Source organism: Cherax quadricarinatus, chromosome 4 (genome assembly GCF_038502225.1).
Source record: "Cherax quadricarinatus isolate ZL_2023a chromosome 4, ASM3850222v1, whole genome shotgun sequence".
NCBI classification, from domain to species: Eukaryota; Metazoa; Arthropoda; class Malacostraca; order Decapoda; family Parastacidae; genus Cherax; species Cherax quadricarinatus.
Window position 1 is genome coordinate 16,428,988 of NC_091295.1, and position 25,163 is coordinate 16,454,150.

The window sequence follows — 25,163 nt, forward strand, 5'->3', positions numbered from 1 at the left end:
ACCTGTCTAGCTAGCAATTTATACCAATTGCCCTAGACATACATTCATTGCCCACTCCCCTTCTAGGCAAGATGCTACATATGATTGGGATCCCTCCCTTAGACCTGACTACATCTATGGCTGACCTATACCTATCCAGCAGCTCCTGTCTCCTGCCATTCCCGATGTCATTTCCACCAGCACTAAGACAGATAATGAGCTTGTTTCCATTGCTTGACATATTATTATCCAACCTGCTGACTATGTCACCAATAGCAGCTCCTGGGAGGCACACCCTCTGTCTGACCTTTCTATCTCTGTTACAAAAAGCATGGTCCATATATCTTACCTGGCAATCTCCCACAATTAGAATATTCTTGCCTTGATAAGCAAGGGAGTCAGTGGTACCTTTAATCTCACTAACCACTGAAGAACACTCATCCTGGAGAACAGAGAATCGATTTCCTACCTTCACATCTTCTCTGTTAACCTTACTTATCATCCTTCTTCCTGAATTGTGAACCACTTGCCACTTATAGTGGCTGCCACTCTCTAAATCACTGCTGGTAACTTTTTCCTCCTCACCAGCTACAACTATCTCACACTCACTCCCAAACCCATCTAGACTAAGCTTCAGCCTCCTATTTTCCTGCTGAAGGAGTAGAATCTCCTTCTTGAACACTTTAACATGAGCCATGGTGCTAGGTAACACCCTACACTAATCCCAGACAGCTTAGGACAGGATGACCACACGTGACCACTGATCCCCACTGACTGGAGATAGGCTACATGATATATTGTTTTTCAGTATCTTAAGTATCTCTCTGAATTCAGCTTTGTCATGCCTTTTGTAAACACTTGCCACCTGGAAGGCCATTGATTCAGATTAGGAACAGCAATGGGCCTAGGACACTACCTTGCTGATGAACAGTCACCAATTGTCACATGTTGGTGGTTGTCACCCAGGAAAGTTTTCATGTATGAAAGTCCCTCCCAAGAAGCTCATTGCTAGTAATCCCTTCCTTAAATCACTTGTTAAAGCAACTGCTCAAAAAGAAATTTTTTGCCTAGCTGGTAGTAATGAGTTATCACAAGTTATATACACTGATGGATCTAAACAGGAGTCTTCTGGCAGGGCTGCATCTGCTCTTGTTGCCACCTCCCTAGTTAAGAACGATAATAAATTTGTTGAGTTAGGCATAAGAATCAACTGGGCGTCTACTGTAAACTGAATGGTGTGCAATCCTAATGGTGCTAAAGCTAACCTATGACACTGAGCTGGACTATCATCATTACTGATTCTATGTCATCATTGAAGGCTCTTGACTCATATAATGACTCCAACAACATGCTCATTAGAGAAGCCAAGTATAGATACTCAAAAATCAGGGACAAAGGAATTAATGTACAACTGCTATGGATCCCATCGCACACTGAATTACTCCATGATAAAGTTGATATGTTAGCCAAGAAGAGTACCCAGAAGAAGAATGTAGAATATAACTTTGGTATATCTGTGTCTAGCATTAGGAATAATATTAGGAGAGAAGTAAATAATGAAAATGGTTGTTATAGGAATACAGTTAGAAGCCTGAGTAGATCTATAACCCACTATGATAACATGAATGTAGATAAGGATGTTTATGGAGCAACCTAGAATGTGAACAGACTGACTGATGTTGTAGTGGCCAGGCTTAGGCTTTGTTACAAGTACTTCTGGCAGCTGACACACAGATGATGAATAAACTAAATGGAAATTATGTGATCAGGCATATGGTCACTGTCTTGAACACTTAGTGCTGAACTGTCAACTTATTTAGGAATATAGAGATAGACACTATAATAACCTATGTGACATGTCAAGATATCTTATTAATGAAAATAAAACACCAGATATACTAAGCAAATTTCCTAAATTTGCTTGTAATAGATAAGTGAACTATAGATATGTAGATATAAATCCATATGTATTCCTGTTAACCCTTTGGGGCCTAGTTCCTAGGCCTTTTGTGTATCCATATGCTCTTACACTACCGTCCACCGGATGAATATGGGGTGCACAATAAACTAGCCACTTTGGTGGCAAAATCTAATCTAATCTCCTCTTATTCCGTAATAATCCAATTTGAGCATAATGTTCTAATTTGTACTGAACACTTTTATAAGGTTAATTAAGAGACCCATTGGATATTCATTGTTTTCAAGAAAGAAGTAAACAGAGTTGATCATTTTTATTATTTCATCACCAGTAAGTGGTACCTCAGTATATGACCTTAATTAATTCCAGAAGGCTGTTCAAGTGCCGATATGTTCAAGTACTGAACGAATTTGTTTCCATAAGGAATAATGTAAAGTAGATTAATCCATTTCAGACCCCCAAAAATACACTTACAAAAATACATTTACATAATTGTTCGAGCTGGGAGCTGGACATATACCGAGGTACAACTATACTTCATCCTAGCCTGAAGCCAAACTGATACAGGATAAGTATATCATGTTTGCTTATGAAGTCATATTTGTATCTTATTTTTTCAAAGATTTGAGGCTTTATTTTTCAGCAACATGATTATATAGGTAACTTCAGCTGAAGCAGTTAGGAAATAGGTACATGTAGCGAGCTTGGAAGGTTATCAGTGAGGTAATGTCTAACCTGGGCAGGAGTGTTTGGGATTTTACTGGCTAGATTTGTTCCAATAGTAGAAAAGAAACTATGCAAATTAAAGGACCAAAGATGTGGAACAACTTGACAGACAAGCTGAAGAATTGCTACACTCTTACTCAATTCAAAAGTAAGGTGGGTAGAGCAAGCAACATGTGCCTAAATACTGTAATCAAATCATCTACTCCATCTCATTGTAAATACCCTCTACTACTGTTTTGTATTAGTTTCTCAACATGACCAATATTTCTTCATTATACTATTCAAATTCAAATTTTTTTATCCTTCTTTTGCAGTACACAGATAACATAGTTTACTCATAATAAAAACATTGTCAGACACAAAAGAAAGCCACTACTATGCAGTGCATTTTGGGAAAATTAATCCTAATCCTAATACTGGGTTTTGTTACTTAAAGTAATCATTATCCCTAGTTTTTAAACTATTGTATTAAATGTAACCTAATGCATAAAAAATTGTATTGTACCTCAGAACCTATTTTATTTGGCTGGAATTTAACTCTATTCATTATTTCCTATTGTCATGTACCATGTTAAATGTAATTTACTCTTATGGTTTTTGTTATAGTCGTCAGAATTAATGTACTTTCATCTTATGTTTCTCTTTAATTTCTTTGTAAAAACTATGTATAATTTTGTAAGTTTGTTATGTTTTTATTAGTCCTAGATGTTAGCTTGACTGAAATGTTATGCATAACCATGGGCTCTCTAGGTGTACTATCAAATGTTATCAAATCTTATAAAACTATATACTGAGTCTAATGGAAGTAAAAGTAAATTGGTTTGTTTTGTTGTATCTTATTTCTTTTTTTTTTTTTTTGCTCTACATTTCAAAACAGTAGTAACTTGTTAACCTTGAGCATTAGGGAGTAACAGCAGTGAATTAAATATTACAGATGTACTGTAATGCTAAAGGATTGCAGAATACACAGATCACATTTTAAAACTTGTAGGGTAAAGAGATAATTTATAACCTAGGAGCAGAAAAGTGGAGGCTAAGACAATGTTTGAGAGTTAATGGGTATGCCTTTTTTGTCATTAGGGATAACATAATTTGAATATAAAATGAAACATCAATTTAAAATAATGATTGTACCTGCAGGTTTTGGGAAGTCCTTCAGAATGTGTGTTATTCTAAAAGTGTGTTACTCTTTTGGGAGCAGAGCTAGGAAGGCATTCAAAAAAACTGATAAAAGCAACCATAATCTTATTTTGTTGACAAATTGTTGATATCTCAACAACAAAAAATTGAAAAGATAATATTTAAAGATTCTCTTGTTTGTAATTCCATTAATTTTTAATATAATATATAATTTTCTCCAAAAAATCAAGCCTATAATTTTAAAAATAAATTTATTTTTAATTAAGATAGGAGGCCGTTGCTTAGGCTCCTTGTTGAGAAAAAAAAAAACTGGTGTACAAATTTTCCAAACTACTGTGAAATGAGAAATAATTTACTTTTGCAAATACAATAATAGTATACAAGTAGTGTGAAAGTCCCTGCAATAGACATAATTTTGTCTCTCATGCTATTCTTCCATGCACTCTACCTTACCTCTGTTTGATGAAGAACATGTGTCCGCACAATTCCTCGCATACAAAACCTCATTATTCATCGGTTTAAGCACAGTTTTCTTTCAACCATAATTCCTAACAGTAAAAGCAGTGCAAATGATGGCACAACTCTGACCAGTCAATTACAGTACTTACTTTGCCTTCTGATTTTGCACTCTTCCGCTGTTACCACAGCAATGGGGTGGCAAAAGAAAATAGTAGTTTAAATGGTATCATAAAAAACAAAAGCAAAACTGGACTTTACCAATTTATGTAGCCAAAACACTCAAAGAAAAAAAAAAGCTTAGTGATGTATCAAGCAAACAGATTTTGTGGACTATATAATGGAGAAGTATAATAGGGGAGAATACTGTACACTAAGACCAGTACATGTAGATCCAAAACACTTGCATGCTTCCTTAAAATGCATCACTCAATAATTTTTATTAAAGCTTGTGTTTTGATGTGTGGATTCTTGTCAGTGTGAATAAATACTATATTCAATCCCAGCATTTTATTTAGCCAGGTTTCTATCAAAAACTGTTATACATGATGTGCAAGATTTTTTTTTTTAACCCAACAGCTGTCTCACCATTGTTTACTAAATCACTCTGTCTTGCTGTAAGTGTGCTAAAATCACAGTTCAGATGACCCTCAAACTGCAACATTCCCACTGGCCTAACCACCTACGGCTAATCACTTTCCCCAAATCTCTTCATAAATGTTATGTGCTCATGCTCCAACAGCACAACCATTAAAAAAAGTGTTTCCATTCTTTCTTACCTCACATGCATACTTATTTGTATACACAAGCCTGTTAGATGTTCAAGTTCCTAAAGATCTTAAACCTCATTTACCATAACCAACTATTCCTAGGGTGATCCATACCTTTCCTACCTTTCACCTTTCCTCTTCATTATCTCATAAGAACAGAAGAAAGAAGGAACACTGCAGCAGGCCTACAGGCCCATATGAGGCAGGTCCAAGTCACCTCCCAGCTTAAACCAATGACCCACCTAGTCAGGTCAGGTCACATCCACTTAAGGGAGGAGCACAGTATCAGACCTATTAGCACAAGCTAATCAGGTCCAACTCACACCCACCCACACCCACTTGTGCATTTATCCAACCTATTTTTAAAACTACACATCTTAGCTTCTATGATGATACTTGGGAGTTTGTTCCACTAATTCACAACTCTATTACCAAACTATTGCTTTCCTATACCCTTCCTAAATCTGAATTTTTCCAACTTAAAACCACTGCTTCGAGTCCTGTCTTGGCTAGATATTTTTAGCATGCTATTTACATTCCTCTTATTTATTCCTGTTTTGCATTTATACACCTCAATCATGTCTCCCCTAATTCTTTGCCTTTCTAGAGTGCAGATTCAGGGCCCTCAGTCTATCCTCATAAGGAAGATTTCTGATACACAGGATCAACTTTACCATCCTCCTTCGTACGTTTTCCAGCGCATTTACATCCATTCTATAATACAGTGACCAGATCTGTGCAGCATAATCTAAATAAGGCCTAACCAAGGATATATAGAGCTGAAGAACAACCTGAGGACTCCTGTTATTTATACTCCATGATATGAAGTCAAGGATTCTGTTCACTTTGTTGCAAACACTTGTGCACTGTTGTCTGTTTTAGATTACTGCTAACCAGAACTCTCAAATCCTTTTCACAATCAATGATGCAGTGGTTGGAGAAGTGGCATCTGTCACTTCTCCAACCACTGCATCAGTCTATTCAAATCTTCCTGGAGTGCTCTAATGTCCTCATTAGAATGAATTAGGCGACCTATTTTAGCGTCATCAGCAAACTTGCTTATGTCGCTATTTATTCCCTCATCATTGTCATTTATATAAATTGTGAACAATAAAGGGCCCAACACTGACCCATCTTCTCTGCATACCTAAAGCAACTAAACAATCCCTTATCAGATCTCTGAATTCCATCCTTGGTGACTCCACGCTGCTTAATTTGTACACTCTGAAGCCTCTGCATAATATTCAAACAAACTGCTCTGAAATATGACATCTGCACTTCCTCCCTGCAGCATTCAAAACCCATGTTTCATCCATATAAAAGTGTTGGTACTACTGTACTCTGGTACATTCTTGTTTTGGCCTCCAAAGATGTACTTCCTTCCTTCCACAGAAGCACTAATACATTACATACATATTCCCCCCTCACTTTGTCTTTTATAGACCTATCTGCTGATATGTCTACTCCCAAATACATCCACTTCCTCTCTCCAATTTGATACTATCTATTATTATCTAGATTTTCATTCATCTTTATCACACTGCTCGTTTTTATGTTCACTCTTAATTTCATACTTTTACATGCTCTTCTAAATTTGTCCACTAACCTTTGAAACCTCAGAATCTCCCTAAAGAACTGTTTTATCTGCAAAGAGCAACTGTGACAACTCCAACTTTGTAGCAGATCCAGTATCCTTTCATCCCATCTATAAATATGTTAGATACAAATAGTGCATCATACAAACCTGGCTGAACTCACTGGAAAATGGTTGCCCTCCCTCCTAAATACACTAACCTGAGCCTCTCTATCTTCATAAAAGCTTCATTTTCCATACGTTTGCAACATCTGCCACAATGTTTCCCTATTCCCAAAGTGATACACTTTTTCTAAATGCACAAATGCAATTTTATGTATGGCTTCCTCCCATTCCTTGAATTGAACCTGTCTTCCATTTCCCATGTGATGTATGACCCCTATTGGTTCAGCACTAACCCCCCCATTATAATAATAATATTATTGTTGTTATTATTATCATCATTATTATACTTATACAGGTCATGTATATTCAATATAAACACTACACATCCCCTATCCCTCATAAATCCTTCCTGATCTTCTGCAATTCTACTGTCTTACCCTGAACTCTTTCAATAACAATTCTACCACAATTACCTGGTACCACTCAACAGGCACATCACCTTATAATTCTTACTGTACGTTCTATCTTCTCTCCATTTCTTCTTATGCACACTCCCTGCCAATCCTCTGATAACTTCCTTTCTTTCGAGCATATAATAAATACACAAAACCACTTCAACACTATATCCCCACCTGTTTTTAACATTTGACTTAATCTCATTTATCACAGCCACTCCTTTCATTCTACTCGCTGCCTCACACACTTTCCCCACATTCACTTCAGGCTACTCCTCACACCTATACGATGTTCTCTCTCTCTGACCAGTGCACAGAATTACCACTTTCCCTTTATCATTAACATTTAATATGTCAAAACATCCTCTCCATCTTTCTAGTACCTCCACATCCCTCTTTTGTTTTAAACTATCAAGTGCATTTGCTTTATTGATCTCTCTCTCCAATACTGTTTTTCTCAGCAAAACTTGGTGATAAAGACTTGCCCATTTTTTATTTGCTCTCCCTCACCTTTCATATTCTAATTTTTCTACCTTACCATCTTCTTAACCTCATCATTCCACCTATTGTTCTTCCCACTCACACACACTTTCTATATACTGTATATTTATTTTTAACACTCCAGTCATCTTCCATTAAGGCAGTGATCCAACAAATAAGAAAAACTTTCACTATCACTCATCGAATTACCATCTTGCCGAAAGTAAACTGACATCAGTTCAGATGACATCCCAACCCCTCATTCAAAGAGCAGGCACTATACTTCCCACCTCCAGGACTCAAGTCTGGCTAACTGGTTTCCTCTGTATCTTTTCATAAATTTTAACTTGCTCACACTCCAACAGGATATTAAACCACAAAAATTATTTGCCTCCACTCATTCCTAGATAACATGCTCCCACAAGCCTGTCTGGACGTCCAAGCTCCTATCCTCGTTTACCCCCTCCTACCCCTGCCCTTCCTTCCCTCTCAACCCATATTTATACACCCTCCTTTAATTACTATTTTTCTCCATCCTCTCAAGTCTAAACCTCCTCAGTCTTCTGAATAATACTTTTCATAATTCCATACTTTCTCTTAATCTCCAAACTATGAATTAACTCCATAATATTTGCACCACATTTCCCTCAAACACATCTCTACTGCCACCTCTCATTGTAACATTCAAAACCCATAGTTCACACCCATACAACAGTGTTGGTACCTCTATACAATGGAACCTCGGCTTACGAGTGCCCCACCAAACAGGTTTTTCAGGATACGAGCAGTCACTCGGTCGATTTTTTGTTTCTGGATACGAGTAAAAATTCAGGATGTGAGCTTCTCCCTCAAATAACTTTTTTTTAGACCTCCAGATCTTACAAAAATAAAAGTGAATATATAACTGTAGTTCACTGTCATGATGTATTATGTTGTTTTTACTACTTAAGACTATAACTGCAACAGAAATAATAGTATTTCTTATCTTAAATTGTGGGTGCTGATGTTTGTGGATGATTGTGAAGAGAGTGGAGAGTTATGTTGTGGTCCTACTGGGCTGAGGTGGATGGTAGAGGTTCTGGTACTGAAGTCGATGGTTGTACTGCAGTGTGCATAAACTCTGTAATGGATTTCTGCTCTATTTTACCCTGCAGTACATTATACAACTGATGGTAAGGCATCAGCCGTTCTAGACACCATTTCAGAGTCCTCTTCAGTGAAAAAGTCTAACTTTAAGTCATTCAGTAAGTCAGTTAAGTCCCATTGGGGATTTTCCTTGATTTACGTAAAGCATTTGATACAGGTGACCACGATTTGTTGCAGATAAAATTATTACACTATGATATACGAGGGCACTCCCTCAACTACCTTAAGTCATACCTTAGCAACAGAAGCCAATATGTGTACACAAATTACAGTCGGGGTCCCACAGGGAAGTGTCCTTGGCCCTCTTCTCTTTCTCATTTACATAAACTATCTACCAAATGCATCGCAACTACTCAAGCCCACACTATTTGCAGATGACACTACATATGTCTTCTCTCACCCAAGCCCAGTCACACTAGCCAATACAGTGGACCCCCGGTTAACGATATTTTTTCACTCCAGAAGTATGTTCAGGTGCCAGTACTGACCGAATTTGTTCCCATAAGGAATATTGTGAAGTAGATTAGTCCATTTCAGACCCCCAAACATACATGTGCAAACGCACTTACATAAATACACTTACATAATTGGTCGCATTCGGAGGTGATCGTTATGCGGGGGTCCACTGTACTGTAAATACTGAATTATAGAAAATATCTACCTGGATGAACAGAACTACAGATGTTCCCCTTAACATAATGATAAATGGATCACCTATCACAAATCTCACAGAGGGAAAATTCTTAGGAATCCACCTTGATAATACTCAAATTTCAAACACATGTACAACAAATTTCCAAGAAAATCTCCAAGACCGTAGGTATACTATCGAAGATACGGTAGTGTGTTCCACAATCAGCTCTCCTGGCCCTATATCACTCACTCATTTACCCCTATCTCACCTATGGAATCTGTGCATGGGGCTCAACAACAATAAATCATCTCAGACCATTAATTACCCAACAAAAGGCTGCAGTAAGAATGATAAATTCCCACTCTAGGCAACATACAGTAGGGCCCCGCTTTACAGCGTTTTGCTTTACGGCATTCTGCTAATACAGTCATTTCAAATTATGACCAAAACTCGCTATATGGTTCCCCCCACCTGACTTTCTAAAACGCTCACCGCGCCCCACCCGGTTTGTTTACATTCTATGTGAGATCCGTAAGCACTAAGTCGCTCCATTATGCCTGGAAACTCCAAAATTTCAAGTGTTTTTAAAAGTTATTTCATATTTTATATATACTCTGATAATTATACTTATGTATACCTATACCTAAATAAACTTACATACTATACTGGCATGCAGGTACACATTAAAATCAGTAAGAGTGTCTTAGGTCTCGAGACGTCATATTAGTAATGATAATAATAATCACCGAGTCTCATTTAAATGTCGTATATTACGTTAATATACACATTCTCATTAATCCATCTATGATATTTTTTCAAAATTATATAATAAACACGATGCACAACATATAAAGATGATAAATACACCTCACAGTAGAATAAATAAACACAAATATGAGATGTGGTAGCCAGACGACTTGCACAAATGACGCCATATTAGAAATGATAATGATAATAATAATAATAATAATAAAAATAATAATAATAATAATCATCATCATCTAGTCTCATTAAATGTCGTATATTACATTAATATACACATTTTCATTAATCCATCCATGATATATTTTCAAAATTATATAATAAACACGATACATAACATATAAAGATGATAAATATACCCCACAACAGAATAAATAAACATAAATATGAGATGTTGTAGCTAGATAACTTGTACAAGTGACGGCAAGAATAACATTCTCTAGTCCAACATCAGAGAAAATGTGTTACTGGAGTTTACCTGGAGAGAGTTCCGGGGGTCAACGCCCCCGCGGCCCGGTCTGTGACCAGGCCTCCTGGTGGATCAGAGCCTGATCAACCAGGCTGTTACTGCTGGCTGCAAGCAAACCAACGTACGAGCCACAGCCCGGCTGGTCAGGAACCGACTTTAGGTGCTTGTCCAGTGCCAGCTTGAAGACTGCCAGGGGTCTGTTGGTAATCCCCCTTATGTATGCTGGGAGGCAGTTGAACAGTCTCGGGCCCCTGACACTTATTGTATGGTCTCTTAACGTGCTAGTGACACCCCTGCTTTTCATTGGGGGGATGTTGCATCATCTGCCAAGTCTTTTGCTTTTGTAGTGAGTGATTTTCGTGTGCAAGTTTGGTACTAGTCCCTCTAGGATTTTCCAGGTGTATATAATCATGTATCTCTCCCGCCTACGTTCCAGGGAATACAGGTTTAGGAACCTCAAGCGCTCCCAGTAATTGAGGTGTTTTATCTCCGTTATGCGCGCCGTGAAGGTTCTCTGTACATTTTCTAGGTCAGCAATTTCACCTGCCTTGAAAGGTGCTGTTAGTGTGCAGCAATATTCCAGCCTAGATAGAACAAGTGACCTGAAGAGTGTCATCATGGGCTTGGCCTCCCTAGTTTTGAAGGTTCTCATTATCCATTATCTCATTACTGGGGGTAACTGTAGAAAATTATTCCTTTCGTATGTATGTCAGTTTATTCAGGTATACACAAATACAGTTACATAGATTATCATACATAACAGTATATGTGTAGAGAACCTAGGATAACCCAAAAAAGTCAGACAGAGTGACTAGTTTCCATTGCCTTCACTCAGAGCATCATTTCTTCTAAAGATGGTGTTACATGAGAATGGGAGTGTTCTTTATTTATTCTACCATATCAATGTAGAGACAACTTGTACACAATGTAACTTGTACACAAACCAGACGCGTACACTTTATTTGTTTACAAAACTTACGTTCACCTGGTTTGTTTACATAACTCTGCGCCTGTCCTCCCTCATGTACTCATTCTCTCTCTCTCATTTATTTGTTTTATCTCATTTACTCACCCTTGACCCTACATTAAGACTACAAATATTTTAAGGTAAGTAATGAGTGAATTGTATATGCATTTTATCACTCTGGGATGTTTAAATATCATAGAATAGTATGTGTGGGTGGAACGGCCTGGTATGGTAGCCCGGCTGACTACCATACATACCACACTGGATTTCTTACAATAAATATACTCATCTCACCCTAGATTAAGACTACAAATATTTTAAGGTAAGTAATGAGTGCACTATGTGTGTATTGTACTTTTTTATTGTTTTTTGATGCCTAGTTCTATTGCTAACTTAATATATGTTAGTGTAAACTTGTTATCTAGTATTTGTATGCATTTACAGGGGGGAAAAAAAAGGGTGTTTGACTTTACGGTGATTTCCGCTTCAAGGCGGTAGCCTGGAATCTAACCTGCCGTATAAGTGGCGCCCTACTGTACTCTACCAATATTCAAAACTCTAAACTTACTCACCATACAAGACATCCATACCTATTATTGTGCCTACTACATGCATAGAACACTAAACTCGGATATAACCCCTCCCCTCGAACATCTCCTTACCAACCTCAACAGGACACATGACCATAACACAAGGCACAGATCACTCTTTGATGTTCCCCGTGTCCATCTCACACTATGTAAAAATTCGATGCACATAAAAGGCCCAAAAATCTGGAATTCATTACCTGTGAATACAAAAGAAACACTGTTTATCAATTCAAGACTCTTCTTAAAAACCACTTACTCAACCACAACTAGATAAATACTGAACAACTGTATCTCATGAATGTATAACCTGTGATCCTATCAAACTATGTTTTTTAATTACATTACCTAATAAAATACGTACTCCATTTTTCTCCATTCTCTTGAATGCGCAGGTACTCATCTAATGACCATATGACCTGTTTCTGCACTACAAATCATTGATTTTATTCGATCTGATCGGATTAATAAACTGTATGACTTCATTTAGTATATTGATCATTTTGTTATATTATACATTGTTATGCTACAAATTTGTACAACTATATAATGCTTCTTAATTGAAATGTTCAAATTTCATTGTTTAAAATATTCATTTGTACTTCATGTTGTAATTTGTTTACTTTTATTTTTACCACTGAATATATCAATGCTTAGTTAATCTTAAGTTAATTTTAAGCCTGCCCATAATGCTCTGCATACAAGGGACTTTTGGCATGTACACCCAACCACTATAATCCTTTGTGCAATTATGTATTATGTTCAAATAAAAGTTATTATTATTATTATTATTCAGTCAGTCAAGTCAGTAAGTCAGTCAGTCAGTAAGTCATTTAGTCAAGTCTGTAAGTCAGACCTGACTGACTGTAAGTCAGTCAGTCAAGTCAGTCAGTAGGTCAGTCAAGTAAGTAAGTCATTCAGTAAGTCATTCACATTCAATAAGCCAGTCATTCAGTAAGTCAGATGCTGTGCCCAGCATCTCTTCTCCATCATCAACCTCTGCCAGCATCTCTTCTCCTCCATCAACTGCCAACATTTCTTCTCCAAGGTAAATGCTGTAGTACATACTACATAATTTCTTTACACTGCTTTCCTTATGAAATTATGTAGTGATCTAATGCAGTTTGCCTCACAAACACTCCATTTTCTGTTATAATAAAAGCATGGGAAGGTATGTAGTCAGGAGCAGGAATGGCTGCTGTGGTGGCCACCACCACTAGCCACATACATAATGACATAGTATTTTATTCATTTTAGCGGATATCATGTTTCTATGTTATTAATATTGTTTATGTCATATTATATGAATTGTGATAGATAAATAAGCCGTGGAGTTGATACTGGCGAAATATTGAAATATTCTGTCATGCCTGGAATGCTTGTGGAACAGATTAATACCATTTCAGTTAATTTAAATGTGGAAAATTGACTCAACATACGAGCGAATCGGGACACAAGCAAGGTCACAGAATGGATTAAACTCGTAAGCCAAAGTTTCACTGTACTATGGTACATTCCCCTTTTTGCTTCCATGTGTAAGTTGTTTGTCTCCTCAGATTCCTCAATGTACCAATCACCTTTTTTTTTTTTTTTTTTTTACCTTTGTTAGGTCAATGGTTCACCTCATCTCTCACAAAACCATCTGCTAACATGTCCACTCCTAAATAACTGAACACATTTATGTACTTCCTTCATACTCCCCCCTCCTAATTTGATGTCCTTAATAAGTGGAAGGCTGGAAAAAGTTACTGAATTTTTTAATTGCAGTGTAGTTGATGCTGGCTAATTCAGGATACAGTATCTGGAGTTTAAGCAATATTTACAATTCTATATTATTTGTTTACACTGCTGAATTTACAAGCTAGAGTTCTTGATCTACCTCATCTCACTTCAAAACCAGCCCTATCCAAGGTATACTAGCACCTCACCCCAGGATGTAACCCACAACAATCCTCTAAAACTTAGTTACCTGCTAACTGCTAGGCAAACAGAAGCAACATGTGCAAGGAAATATGCCCAATGTCCCCACTGTGTCATGCTTGAACCAGGGTACTCTGACTGAGCTGAAGGCACTGCCACCGAGCTACAAACCAACTTTTAATGTACTGTAGTGTAATATTTTTATTTTATAAATCATACTGTTGAGCACCAACAGCAAACTGCATGATCATACTTAACTTTCTGGCCTCAATGTATGCTGATATTTTGCTTGAAACTTAAATTTTCTTTATATTTTATGTGAGGTTTTCCAGTATTTATGCAATATAAAGACTCATCCACATCCATATAATGCCACTGAGATTCACCAGCATTCAGGAGACAGTAAATAATGCCACTGAGATTCACCAGCATTCAGGAGACAGTAAATAATGCCACTGAGATTCACCAGCATTCAGGAGACAGTAAATAATGCCACTGAGATTCATTAGCATTCAGGAGGCAGTAAATAATGCCACTGAGATTCACTAGCATTCAGGAGACAGTAAATAATGCCACTGAGATTCATTAGCATTCAGGAGGCAGTAAATAATGCCACTGAGATTCACTAGCATTCAGGAGACAGTAAATAATGCCACTGAGATTCACTAGCATTCAGGAGGCAGTAAGTAATGCCACTGAGATTCTTTAGCATTCAGGAGACAGTAAATAATGCCACTGAGATTCATTAGCATTCAGGAGGGAGTAAATAATGCCACTGAGATTCATTAGCATTCAGGAGGCAGTAAATAATACCACAGATTCACTAGCATTCAGGAGACAGTAAATAATGCCACTGAGATTCACTAGCATTCAGGAGGCAGTAAGTAATGCCACTGAGATTCATTAGCATTCAGGAGACAGTAACTTAATAAGAGTATTTTTGGAGAGAAGGAAACCAAGAGTGCGAAGTGCATCCCGTTAGATCTGAAGAGTTCTACAGTAGTTGTATTTTAAACTTTAATTTTTTTCCATATGGAAACTCTTTTATAGGTTTATCACTTTTCAGGAGTTTTTCTCTGGACTATATTGTTAGCACATAGAAGTTTCAGAAAGTAAGAACTATTCTAGAAACAGATAAAAAAATATTTCAGAAAACAAAGGCAGCTGCTTTTCATCTTCTACAAATCACTTATATGAGAAATAGCACATGAAGAAAATTTGAACAAAGGCACTGTGGTAAAGGAACTGGGGTACAAAGGCACTGAGGTAAAGGAAAATAAATAAAATCAATAACTCTTGAGTAATGAACCCTTTGAGGGAGGTCCCTTGATGCTGGGGAGGAGCTCTTCATCTAAGTAACTGGACCAATGCTCCAGTTTGTTGAATTAACCTTGAATGCCTTCCATTCCCCAAGGTGCTGTATGACCCCTATGAGTTTAACCCTTTGACTGTGAGCAGGGTAATATTTAGTGAAGGGATTCAGGGAAACCGGTAATTTTATATAATCGGACTTGAGTCCTGGAAATGGGAAGTACAATGCTTGCACTCTAAAGGAGGGGTTTGGGATATTGGCAGTTTGGAGAGATATATTGTGTATTTTTATACGTATATACTTCTAAGCTGTTGTATTCTGGGCACCTCTGCAAAAACAGTGATTATGTGTGAGTGAGGTGAAAGTGTTGAATGATGAAAGTATTTTCTTTTTGGGGATTTTCTTTCTCTTTGGGTCACCCTGCCTCGGTGGGAGACGGCCGACTTGTTGAAAATAAATAAATAAATAAATAAATATATATATATATATATATATATATATATATATATATATATATATATATATATATATATATATATATATATATATATATATATATATATATATATATATATATATATATATATATATATATATATATATATATATATATATATATATATATATATATATATATATATATATATATATATATATATATATATATATATATATATATATATATATATATATATATATATATATATATATATATATATATATATATATATATATATATATATATATATATATATATATATATATATATATATATATATATATATATATATATATATATATATATATATACGTCTTATGAGCCACCGTGTTTGACGTACAGTGGAACCTCAAATATCAAACTTAATCAGGAGCTAGTTCTAAATTTGAAAAGTCTGAAAAGCAAAGCAACATTTCCCATAAGAAATAATGGAAATACAATTAATCTGTTCCAAAAACCCAAAAATATTCACAAAAAATACATTTTATAGAGATTAATTATAGTTTTACATACAGACAAAAAATACTATAGTGTTCAATTATGTACCTGGAGTTTACCTGGAGAGAGTTCCGGGGGTCAACGCCCCCGCGGCCCGGTCTGTGACCAGGCCTCCTTAGGTCAGTGTCCCAGGATGCGACCCACACCAGTCGACTAACACCCAGGTACCCATTTTACTGATGGGGAACATAGACAACAGGTGGAAAGAAACACGTCCGATGTTTCTACTCTGGCTGGGAATCGAACCCAGGCCCTCACCGTGTGAAGCGAGAGCGTTAACCACCACATTTTTACTTACCTTTACTGAAGATTGGTGATGGCATCTGGAAGATAGGGAGGAGGAGAGAGGGAGTTGGGGTTAGTGTTTGGAAGGAGAATCCCCCTCCATGAGGACTTCAGGTAAAGCCCTCTCTGGGGTTACTTCCCTTCTCTGTCTTTTAATGCCACTAGGACCAGCTTGAGAGTCACTGGATCCCTGTCTTACAAAATAACTGTCCACAGTCCTCTGTTTCTGGTGCCTCTTTAACATTTAACATTTCCCTAAAATGGGACATGGTTTTGTCACTGAACTTGTTGCAAAGATGGCTTGTTTCAGCTTGCTCAGGTTGCTACTTCTGCACAAACATTTGGACATCATTCCACTTGGCACAAATCTCCTTAATCTTTGAAGAAGGCACCTTATCCACTCCCTCTTCCTCCTCCTCTGAAGCTAGGTCATCAGCTGTGGTCTGATACTGTTCCAAATGAAGCTCTTGCAGCTCTTCAGTGGTTAGCTCTTCCCTGTGGTCCTCCACCAACTCTTCCACATCCTCACCACTCACCTCCAACCCCAGGGTGCTCCCCAATGCCACAATAGAGTCCACAACAGGCAGAGGGTCAGCTGGGTCAGAGACATGGTCAGCCTCAAACTCTTCAAAATCCTTCTTTTGGACACAATCTGGCCACAACTGTCTCCAAGTAGAGTTCAAAGTCCTGGAAGTCACTCCCTCCCAAGCCTTATCTATAAGGCTTATGGAGCTGTAGATGTTAAAGTGATTCCTCCAGAACTCTCTTAGGGTCAACTTAGTGTCTGTGGTCACTTCAAAGCATTTTCAAAGACTGCTTTTGTGTAGAGTTTTTTGAAGTTAGAAATGACCTGCTGGTCCATGGGCTGGAGGAGAGGAGTGGTGTTAGGAGGCAAGAACTTCACTGTTATAAAACTGAAATCCCTAGACAAGAGGTCTAATAAGTTTGGAGGATGAGCAGGAGCATTGTCCATTAACAGGAGGCACTTGAGTGGCAATTTATTGTCTAGGAGGTATTTTCTCACACTGGGGCCAAACACTTCATGGACCCACTCTTTGAAAATTTGCCTTGTGACTCATGCCTTATTATTTGCTTTCCACAAGACACATAACTTGTTCTTTATGACATTGTTTTTCTTAAACACACTGGGATTTTCTGAATGATACATAAATAAAGGCTTTACTTTAAAATCACCACTAGCATTAGCACAGAATAAAAGAGTTAGCCTGTCTTTCACAGGCTTGTGTCCTGGGAGTGCCATTTCCTCCTGAGTAATGTAGGTCCTCTTTGGCATTTTCTTCCAAAACAGGCCTGTTTTGTCACAATTGAACACTTGTTGGGGTTTTAATTTTTCAGTGTCTATGTACCCCTTAAACTCCTTTACAAACTTCTCAGCTGCCCGTTTGTCTGAACTGGCTGCCTCACCATGCCTTACAACATTGTGTATGCCACTATGCTTCTTAAATCTGTCAAACCAGTCTCTGCTGGCCTTAAATTCACTATCAGAACTGGTTCCAGGAGTTTTCTGTACCAGATTGGCAAGCAATTTCCTTGCCTTTTAGCAAATAATGGTCTCTGAAACACTATCATCTGCCATCTCTTTATCCTTGATCCACACCAGCAACAACTTCTCAACCTGATCGATTGTCTGTGGTCTTTTTTTGGTTAGCATATTAACACCTTTCGCATCATCAGCTTCCTTGATTTATTCTTTCTTTGCCAGGAGAGAACCGATGGTTGACTTATTTTTCCCATTCATCCTGGCAAGCTCAGTAAGTCTCACACCACTCTCATACTTCTGTATTATTTCCTTCTTCACATCTATGGTGTTTCTCACTTTCTTTACCATAGGGGTACCACTAGCAAGTTTCTTTGGGCCCATGGTAACTTATTTCACAGTCCCACAAGCACTAAACACAATGAAATAATCGTCAAATGTTTGAATGAGAGTGCAGGTTAGTGTTCACTCAAGCATCAACAAAACCAGACTGGCTCACGGCGCCTGCGCGGGGACGTGGACAGAGCGGGCTGACGGACAGGTCTGGTACCCAGCGGTTTGAAAATAGGGGCGAGTCCAATAATAGGGATAAAGTTGGTTCAAAAAAAGCGTTTGATTTTCGAAGAGTTCGATAAGTGCTACATTCGAAATTTGAGGTTCCACTGTATATATTCTCAAAAATACTAGCGGCTTCAAATCACGCAGGAGAAAGCTGGTAGGCCCACATGTGAGAGAATGGGTCTGTGTGGTCAGAGTGCACCATATAAAAAAAATTCTGCAGCACGCAGTGCACAATGAGAAAAAAAAAAACTCCGACTTTGTTTTTGGATTAAAATACCGATTTTGTGGTGTATTTTCATACAGCATTTATGGTTGTATTCTCGTTTTCTTGGTCTCATTTGACAGAATGGAAAACATATTATAGAAATAGAGGTGATTTTGACTGATTTTACTATGAAAAGAACCTTGAAGTGGAGCTCAAAGTAGGGGAAATGTTTGATTTTTGCCAATGTTCAAAAGTAAACAAATGATGTCATTGTCCAATAAATGTCCAACTAGCCATTCTAATATGCAGTCATGAATAGGTTGACATTATTTATACAATTATTACAATATTGCAGTAATCTGCATAACAGTAAATCTTCTATTTTTTGTTTGAATAAAAATTCAAAATAGAAAGCAAGAGTAATATCAGAGGGGCCTGGAGACATGACTGATGAACAAAGAAACTGTTGTTTTAGAGCCAGGAATGTCTGCATTGTTCATTCTGGACCCTATTTTGAAATTGGCATATTTTTTAATTTGCATGAAATTGGCTCAATTGCAAATTTCTGACCATGTTATTGGGTAGTTGAAATTGGTAAATGGGCAGTTTCTTGTACTCAATTGATAGAACAAATGGAGTTCTAAAGAAATAGCTATGAGTTTGGTCGACTGGAACAATGGAATTAGCCAAAAATAGGGCTCAAAGTGGGCAAAATCGCCAATTCGTAAATATCGCCGAGGTCGCTAATTTTGCGAGAGCATAATTCCGTAAGTTTTCCATCAAATTTTGTTCTTTTGGTGTCATTACCATCGGAAAAAAATTCTCCATCATTTCATAAGAATTTTTTTTTTTTTTCAAAAATTTTTCGACACCAGGAGACACCTCAGGATTTGGGGTTGCAACAGTCAAAGAGTTAATGCCCCCCCCCATGAATAATAATAATAAAGTGATGAAGGAAATAGCACTTCTGACCTGAGAAGAGTCAAGAATCCTAAATATGAGATAGACTAGACCCAAATGACTTTGAAAAAAAAAAGTTACTGTTAAGGCTGATAAAGAAAAGGATGACAGAATTGACAGAAAGCTTCCTGCACCATACAATAATTCTCAGACTCTAAACATTGAGACAGACTTGTATAGTTAAAAATCATCTTGGTTTTTAAGAAACAGTTGTAGATCGTTCAATATTATACTGTAGCTAGCTACTATTATAAGGGCCAAGATTTGTGTGTTGTATCTCTTTTCTCCAGTTTTGTTTGCAAATTTAAAGCAAGACCAAAGACTCCTAAAACAATGAAGAGTCTCTATTGTTTTTAAAATTATTTTTAAACATCCAGGTATGACTATGACAACAAAGTTATAAAATTATTGTACAGTATAATTATTTCAGATATCCATTAAGGTGGAAAACAGTGAGTGGCACTTGAAATTAATACATTACTGGTATAAAACCCCTTTGTAAGTCATTTCAGGATATATGATAGATTAAATATATATTCTATTACTGTCTGAAACCATTTAAGATACAGTGGTGTTTCTGTGTAAGTTACTCAAAATTCAAGTAAATGTCTTTTGAAAATGGTGAAAGCATCTTAAAAGTTAAAAATTTGTAAAATTTATGGTATCCATTTGTAACACTGAAGGATGGCATATCTGATAACAAAATATAACATTAATGCTATATAACTGTAAAGTTGGTACTCTAATTAAGGCTAGATGACAGTGCAATTAGTCATGTAACAGCAATACTGAGTGCTGTAATATATTGGTAGAATTACTGACAATATGTTAGGTACAATGACACACATGTAACTAGCGTGACATTTTATTGCAACAACATTTCGCTTGATGAAGCTGGAGAGTGCAATGTTGCTGCAATAAAATACCGCATTAGTTGCACATGCGTCCTTGTACCTAACTATACTGAGTGTTGCAAAGTAGTTCACAAACATTACCAGAGATATATGTGTGTAGACAACAGGCAAACAGAGTTATTTCTTGAATGATTATGACATACAGTATTACTACCATTATGCTATCCATAAATAATTGTTAAACTTTTAATCCTCTGAAAGAAAATGTTATTATATATATTTCATGTCATAACCTCTCATCCAACAAAAAATTTACGAAGATGTCTGTTTTTTGTGAGTCTGGAATTTTAATATTGCAAGAATATTGAAACGTATGAAATATCCATGGTTATTAGTCTATAAAAACTTTGAGATGTTTTCATTAAAAGATTGAAGCTGATGATAATTTAATTAGACAGACTTTTGGGGTAAAGTTGCAGCTAAACTCATAATTTATATTATTAATGCACAACAAAATTTAATTTAGTATATAAAATTTACCAGGTAATTACCATAGGTCATATCAAAATGGTTTAATTCTGTGTAAATTTGGTGCTTTTCACAGCTCGTTCTTAACCCACTTCCTTAAAATAATGAAAATTAGTAGTAAATAAAAATTACATAAAGATCACAGAAACTTAAATGTTATTTTTTATACACTTACTGTTTTGAGGATAGCATTTCCATAAGCTGCAATTATCAAAAATAAAATCAAGCATTGCCTTGCAGGCTATAAAAAATTATAGTATGGAAGACCATGATACATAAGTCTATGGTGTTAGAAGTGTAAATTTCATTACCTGTACATCACCACCACCAGCCTTGTGCTTAATGTTTTCCCTGGAACCAACTTTGGGTTGAGCTTTAAACACTAGTTTCTGGCTTTCAATTTTCTTGTCTCCACCACCTGGTTTATGATCCTTGTTTTCTAAGGAGCCGATCTTGCTGGAAACATTCCACTTCAGTTTTTGGGACTCAATCTGTGTATATGAAATTCAGTAGTTTTTATGAGACAGCCTACTGTAGTGATTTTGGTGTATAAAAGATGCTACTGGTTCATGTTACTTTTAAATGTAGTTTTGAAAATTAGAATAAATGATGCAAGTTCTTTGCCAATTTTTTTTTTAGCAAACTAAACAGAGATGTATGATGAATCATGCCTGGTAGTCACATTAAATAAGGAACCAATGAAGCAAAATAAGAGAATGCAAACACATAGGTGATCAATACAACACATCAATCTGGTGTACAGTTGGTGAGAAGATTAAAGAGTTGCTGACAAATTACTTCACTTCCTCTAAGCCATTCACGAGTCATTAACAAAATACACTCTTAAGCTATTTCAAAATCTTTTCACTGAACAAAAAAAAAATCTGCTTGTTGCCAATGATCCCAGTGAGAGAGAACACAAGCTGTAGTGGGAGCTCTGTGTGTGTGATGATATGAGAACACAAACCATTAACATTATACAGTACTAGAAGAATGCTGACACCAAACATCACACACCATTATCTGAGGCAATATGGTAAAGTGTTAAGATGGCTCAACAAAAGTAACCACAAGTATTAGGCTACATGATATTCTTATTAATGGCATTTACTACAAATGAAAAAAAAAATCAGTATGTTTGATTTTAAATGAAATTCTGTTTCCTTATTGCATGAAACTTAAGGGCATTACAAGAACTTTATGAGCGTCAAGATTACATTTATTTTCTGTAGGTAACACCTCTTAAAGACAACAGTGCAATAATAACAGAATTTAATCAACCTTTCGATGATTTATTCATTACTAAACAGTATCAATTTTTGTTGTTAAAATTATCATGTGTACTTATAAATATCTGCACATCTTCATGTGCATCACATGCATTACATTCTAAGTCAACTCTTGACAAATAAGAGCCCTCAAGGCATTTATCCACTACTAACAAAAATGATGCTCTTCCTACCTTCTCCGGCTAAGATGAAAGAAAATGTTCTGTGTTAGAGACTTCAATAGAACTGACAAATGCTGCAGTATATACAGAGCCGGGAATAAACACAGCTATTGAGTCTATTTGTTAAGAATAATACTTTCTACCTAGTCTTGCACTTTCTCCATTTTTCTGAAGAAGACTGTTTACCTGTGTATCGAGAACATGTGCACGTCTATCTACTTTGGAAACAGTGAACAAATAGACCCTTGAATTTATCTATGGCAAACAATTTTAAAATTTAACAAATTTGTAGCCTTTATTTTAATGGGAACATTTGAGAGAGCTCTCCTATTTCCATATTACAGTAGTACACTTTCTACTCTAACATTGTAATTTAAGATGAAATTTGTCAGCCAGAGGGAAAGCTTGCCATCAGGTATTGTTTAACATGTAAGTATACTGGCTGTGTGTACACAGGATCTCGAAATCAATAAATAATTAAAATCATGTAATAAATGTTATTCAACTTAACATTCAAAAACATTCTAAAGTAACAATAATCAAAATGGTAAGTCTTCCTGTACTCTTCAATAACAAAATTTCCTATGTACAGTATAAAGTAAGTTACAAGTCCTCTTAGATTCACATACACAACTACATTTTACAGATTAAAATATGATTATCGCTAAAAACTCATCATAACTTATATAAATACGGAATGATGAGCAAATTAACACCCCTTTTGTTAAACCAAAATACACTTGATAAGACAAGCCTGTACAGTATTAAGAAATATTTTGTTGGGTGTGACCTTTATCAAATCCTCTAAAAAGAACACACAAAAAGAACTTATGTGCTGTACTACATCAAAGCAGGTGAGGACAGGTTCTGGAAGGTGTAGTGGTAACACATCATTAGGTCACGTGACTATGCAAGATATCCGAGTATGAGTTTTACAGAAGTAGTGTGTTGCTGAATGCACCATGATTTTGTTAGATGGTGTTGTACTTCTAGGTATATTATCCTTGTTTTACCTTCCTTCTAGAGTTGCTCCATGACATTACTGTGCAAATCTGTCATGATGGCAGATACATCCACTACTGGTGCTTTGGGTCCTTCAATCATTTTTTCCACAAAAGTACCCAGCAGGTCCCTCATGAAGCAATGCAATCCTAAAAATTATTTGCAGTCGACTCATAAGAACTTGGAACCTATTTTCTCTAAAATGTACTCCATCCCCACACTAGTTCATCCCTACAATGTGCTATAACCACTACACTACCCCTTCACTCTACTCCACCCCCACAATGTACATATGGAGTGTCCTGTGGCTTGGTTAGTAGCTCACTCAGCTCACATAATGAAGGGTCCATGATTCAATCCCCAGTATGAGTGGAAATGTTGGGCATGTTCCCTTACACCTGCTGCCCCTGTTCACCTAGCAGTAAGTAGGTACCCCCTGGGGTGGTAGTATACCTCAGATAGGGCTGGGATTTGGTAATGACCTGAGGTAGAATAACAGCTCTTGCCCTTCAAAACTGATTAGTATAAAAAAAAGATATACACTACCAGGCAAAACTGTACTCCACCTCCCACATGCCCTACCATGCATGGGTATATACAGTAATTATATAAAATAATCTTTAATGCTACAAGTATATGCACAAGGTATACATATCTTGCCGGCATCAATGACACTATAGAAAGCCCCTTGTTATGCAGAGCACTTCCTGCAAATTTGGTCAATTTTGTCCCAGGATGCAATCCACACCAGTTGACTGACACCCAAGTACCCATTTTATTGATAGGTGAACAGGGACAGCAGGTGTCTTGGGGAAACATATCCTAATGTTTCCACCCGTACCCGGTAATCAACCCTCCAGACCGCAGTGTGTGAGCTAAGTGCACTAGCAGTCTGATGAAGGTATAAGGTGTCTGGACATAGATTATTGTGTGTTGGGGTTGGGAAAGAGTGGTGAGTGATGGTATAAGGGAAGCTGCCAGCTTACCTCATTCATTGACAAGTACAGTACCTGTGCTAAATACAAACACCATTACCTGGAGAGGGTTTCGGGGGTCAACGCCCCAGCGGCCTGGTCTGAGACCAGGCCTCATGGTGGATCAGGGTCTGATTAACCCTTTGAGGGTTTTCGTCGTACTAGTACGTCTTACGTGTAGGGGTTTTTGACGTACTAGTACTCATAAATTCTAGCAGCCTCAAATCTAGTGGGAGAAAGCTGGTAGGCCTTCATATGAAAGAATGGGTCTATGTGGTCAGTGTGCACAGTCTAAAAAAAATCCTGCAGCACACAGTGCATAATGAGAAAAAAAAAAACTTTGACCATTTTTTTTGAATAAATCAGCGACTTTGCAGTGTATTTTCGTATGGTATTTATTGTTGTATTCTAGTTTTCTTGGTCTCATTT

At 36.9% G+C, this 25,163-nt stretch overlaps 1 protein-coding gene across 1 annotated transcript in view; it reads right to left on the reverse strand.

Annotated features, from left to right (window-relative positions):
* Positions 1-25,163, reverse strand: part of LOC128684398 (axoneme-associated protein mst101(2)) — a 182,681-nt gene that overhangs the window by 41,541 nt on the left and 115,977 nt on the right. Inside the window, exon 6 of the mRNA XM_070098198.1 lies at positions 21,620-21,799. Within this exon, the coding sequence (XP_069954299.1) occupies positions 21,620-21,799 (180 nt within the window). The remainder of the gene's footprint in view (positions 1-21,619; positions 21,800-25,163) is intronic.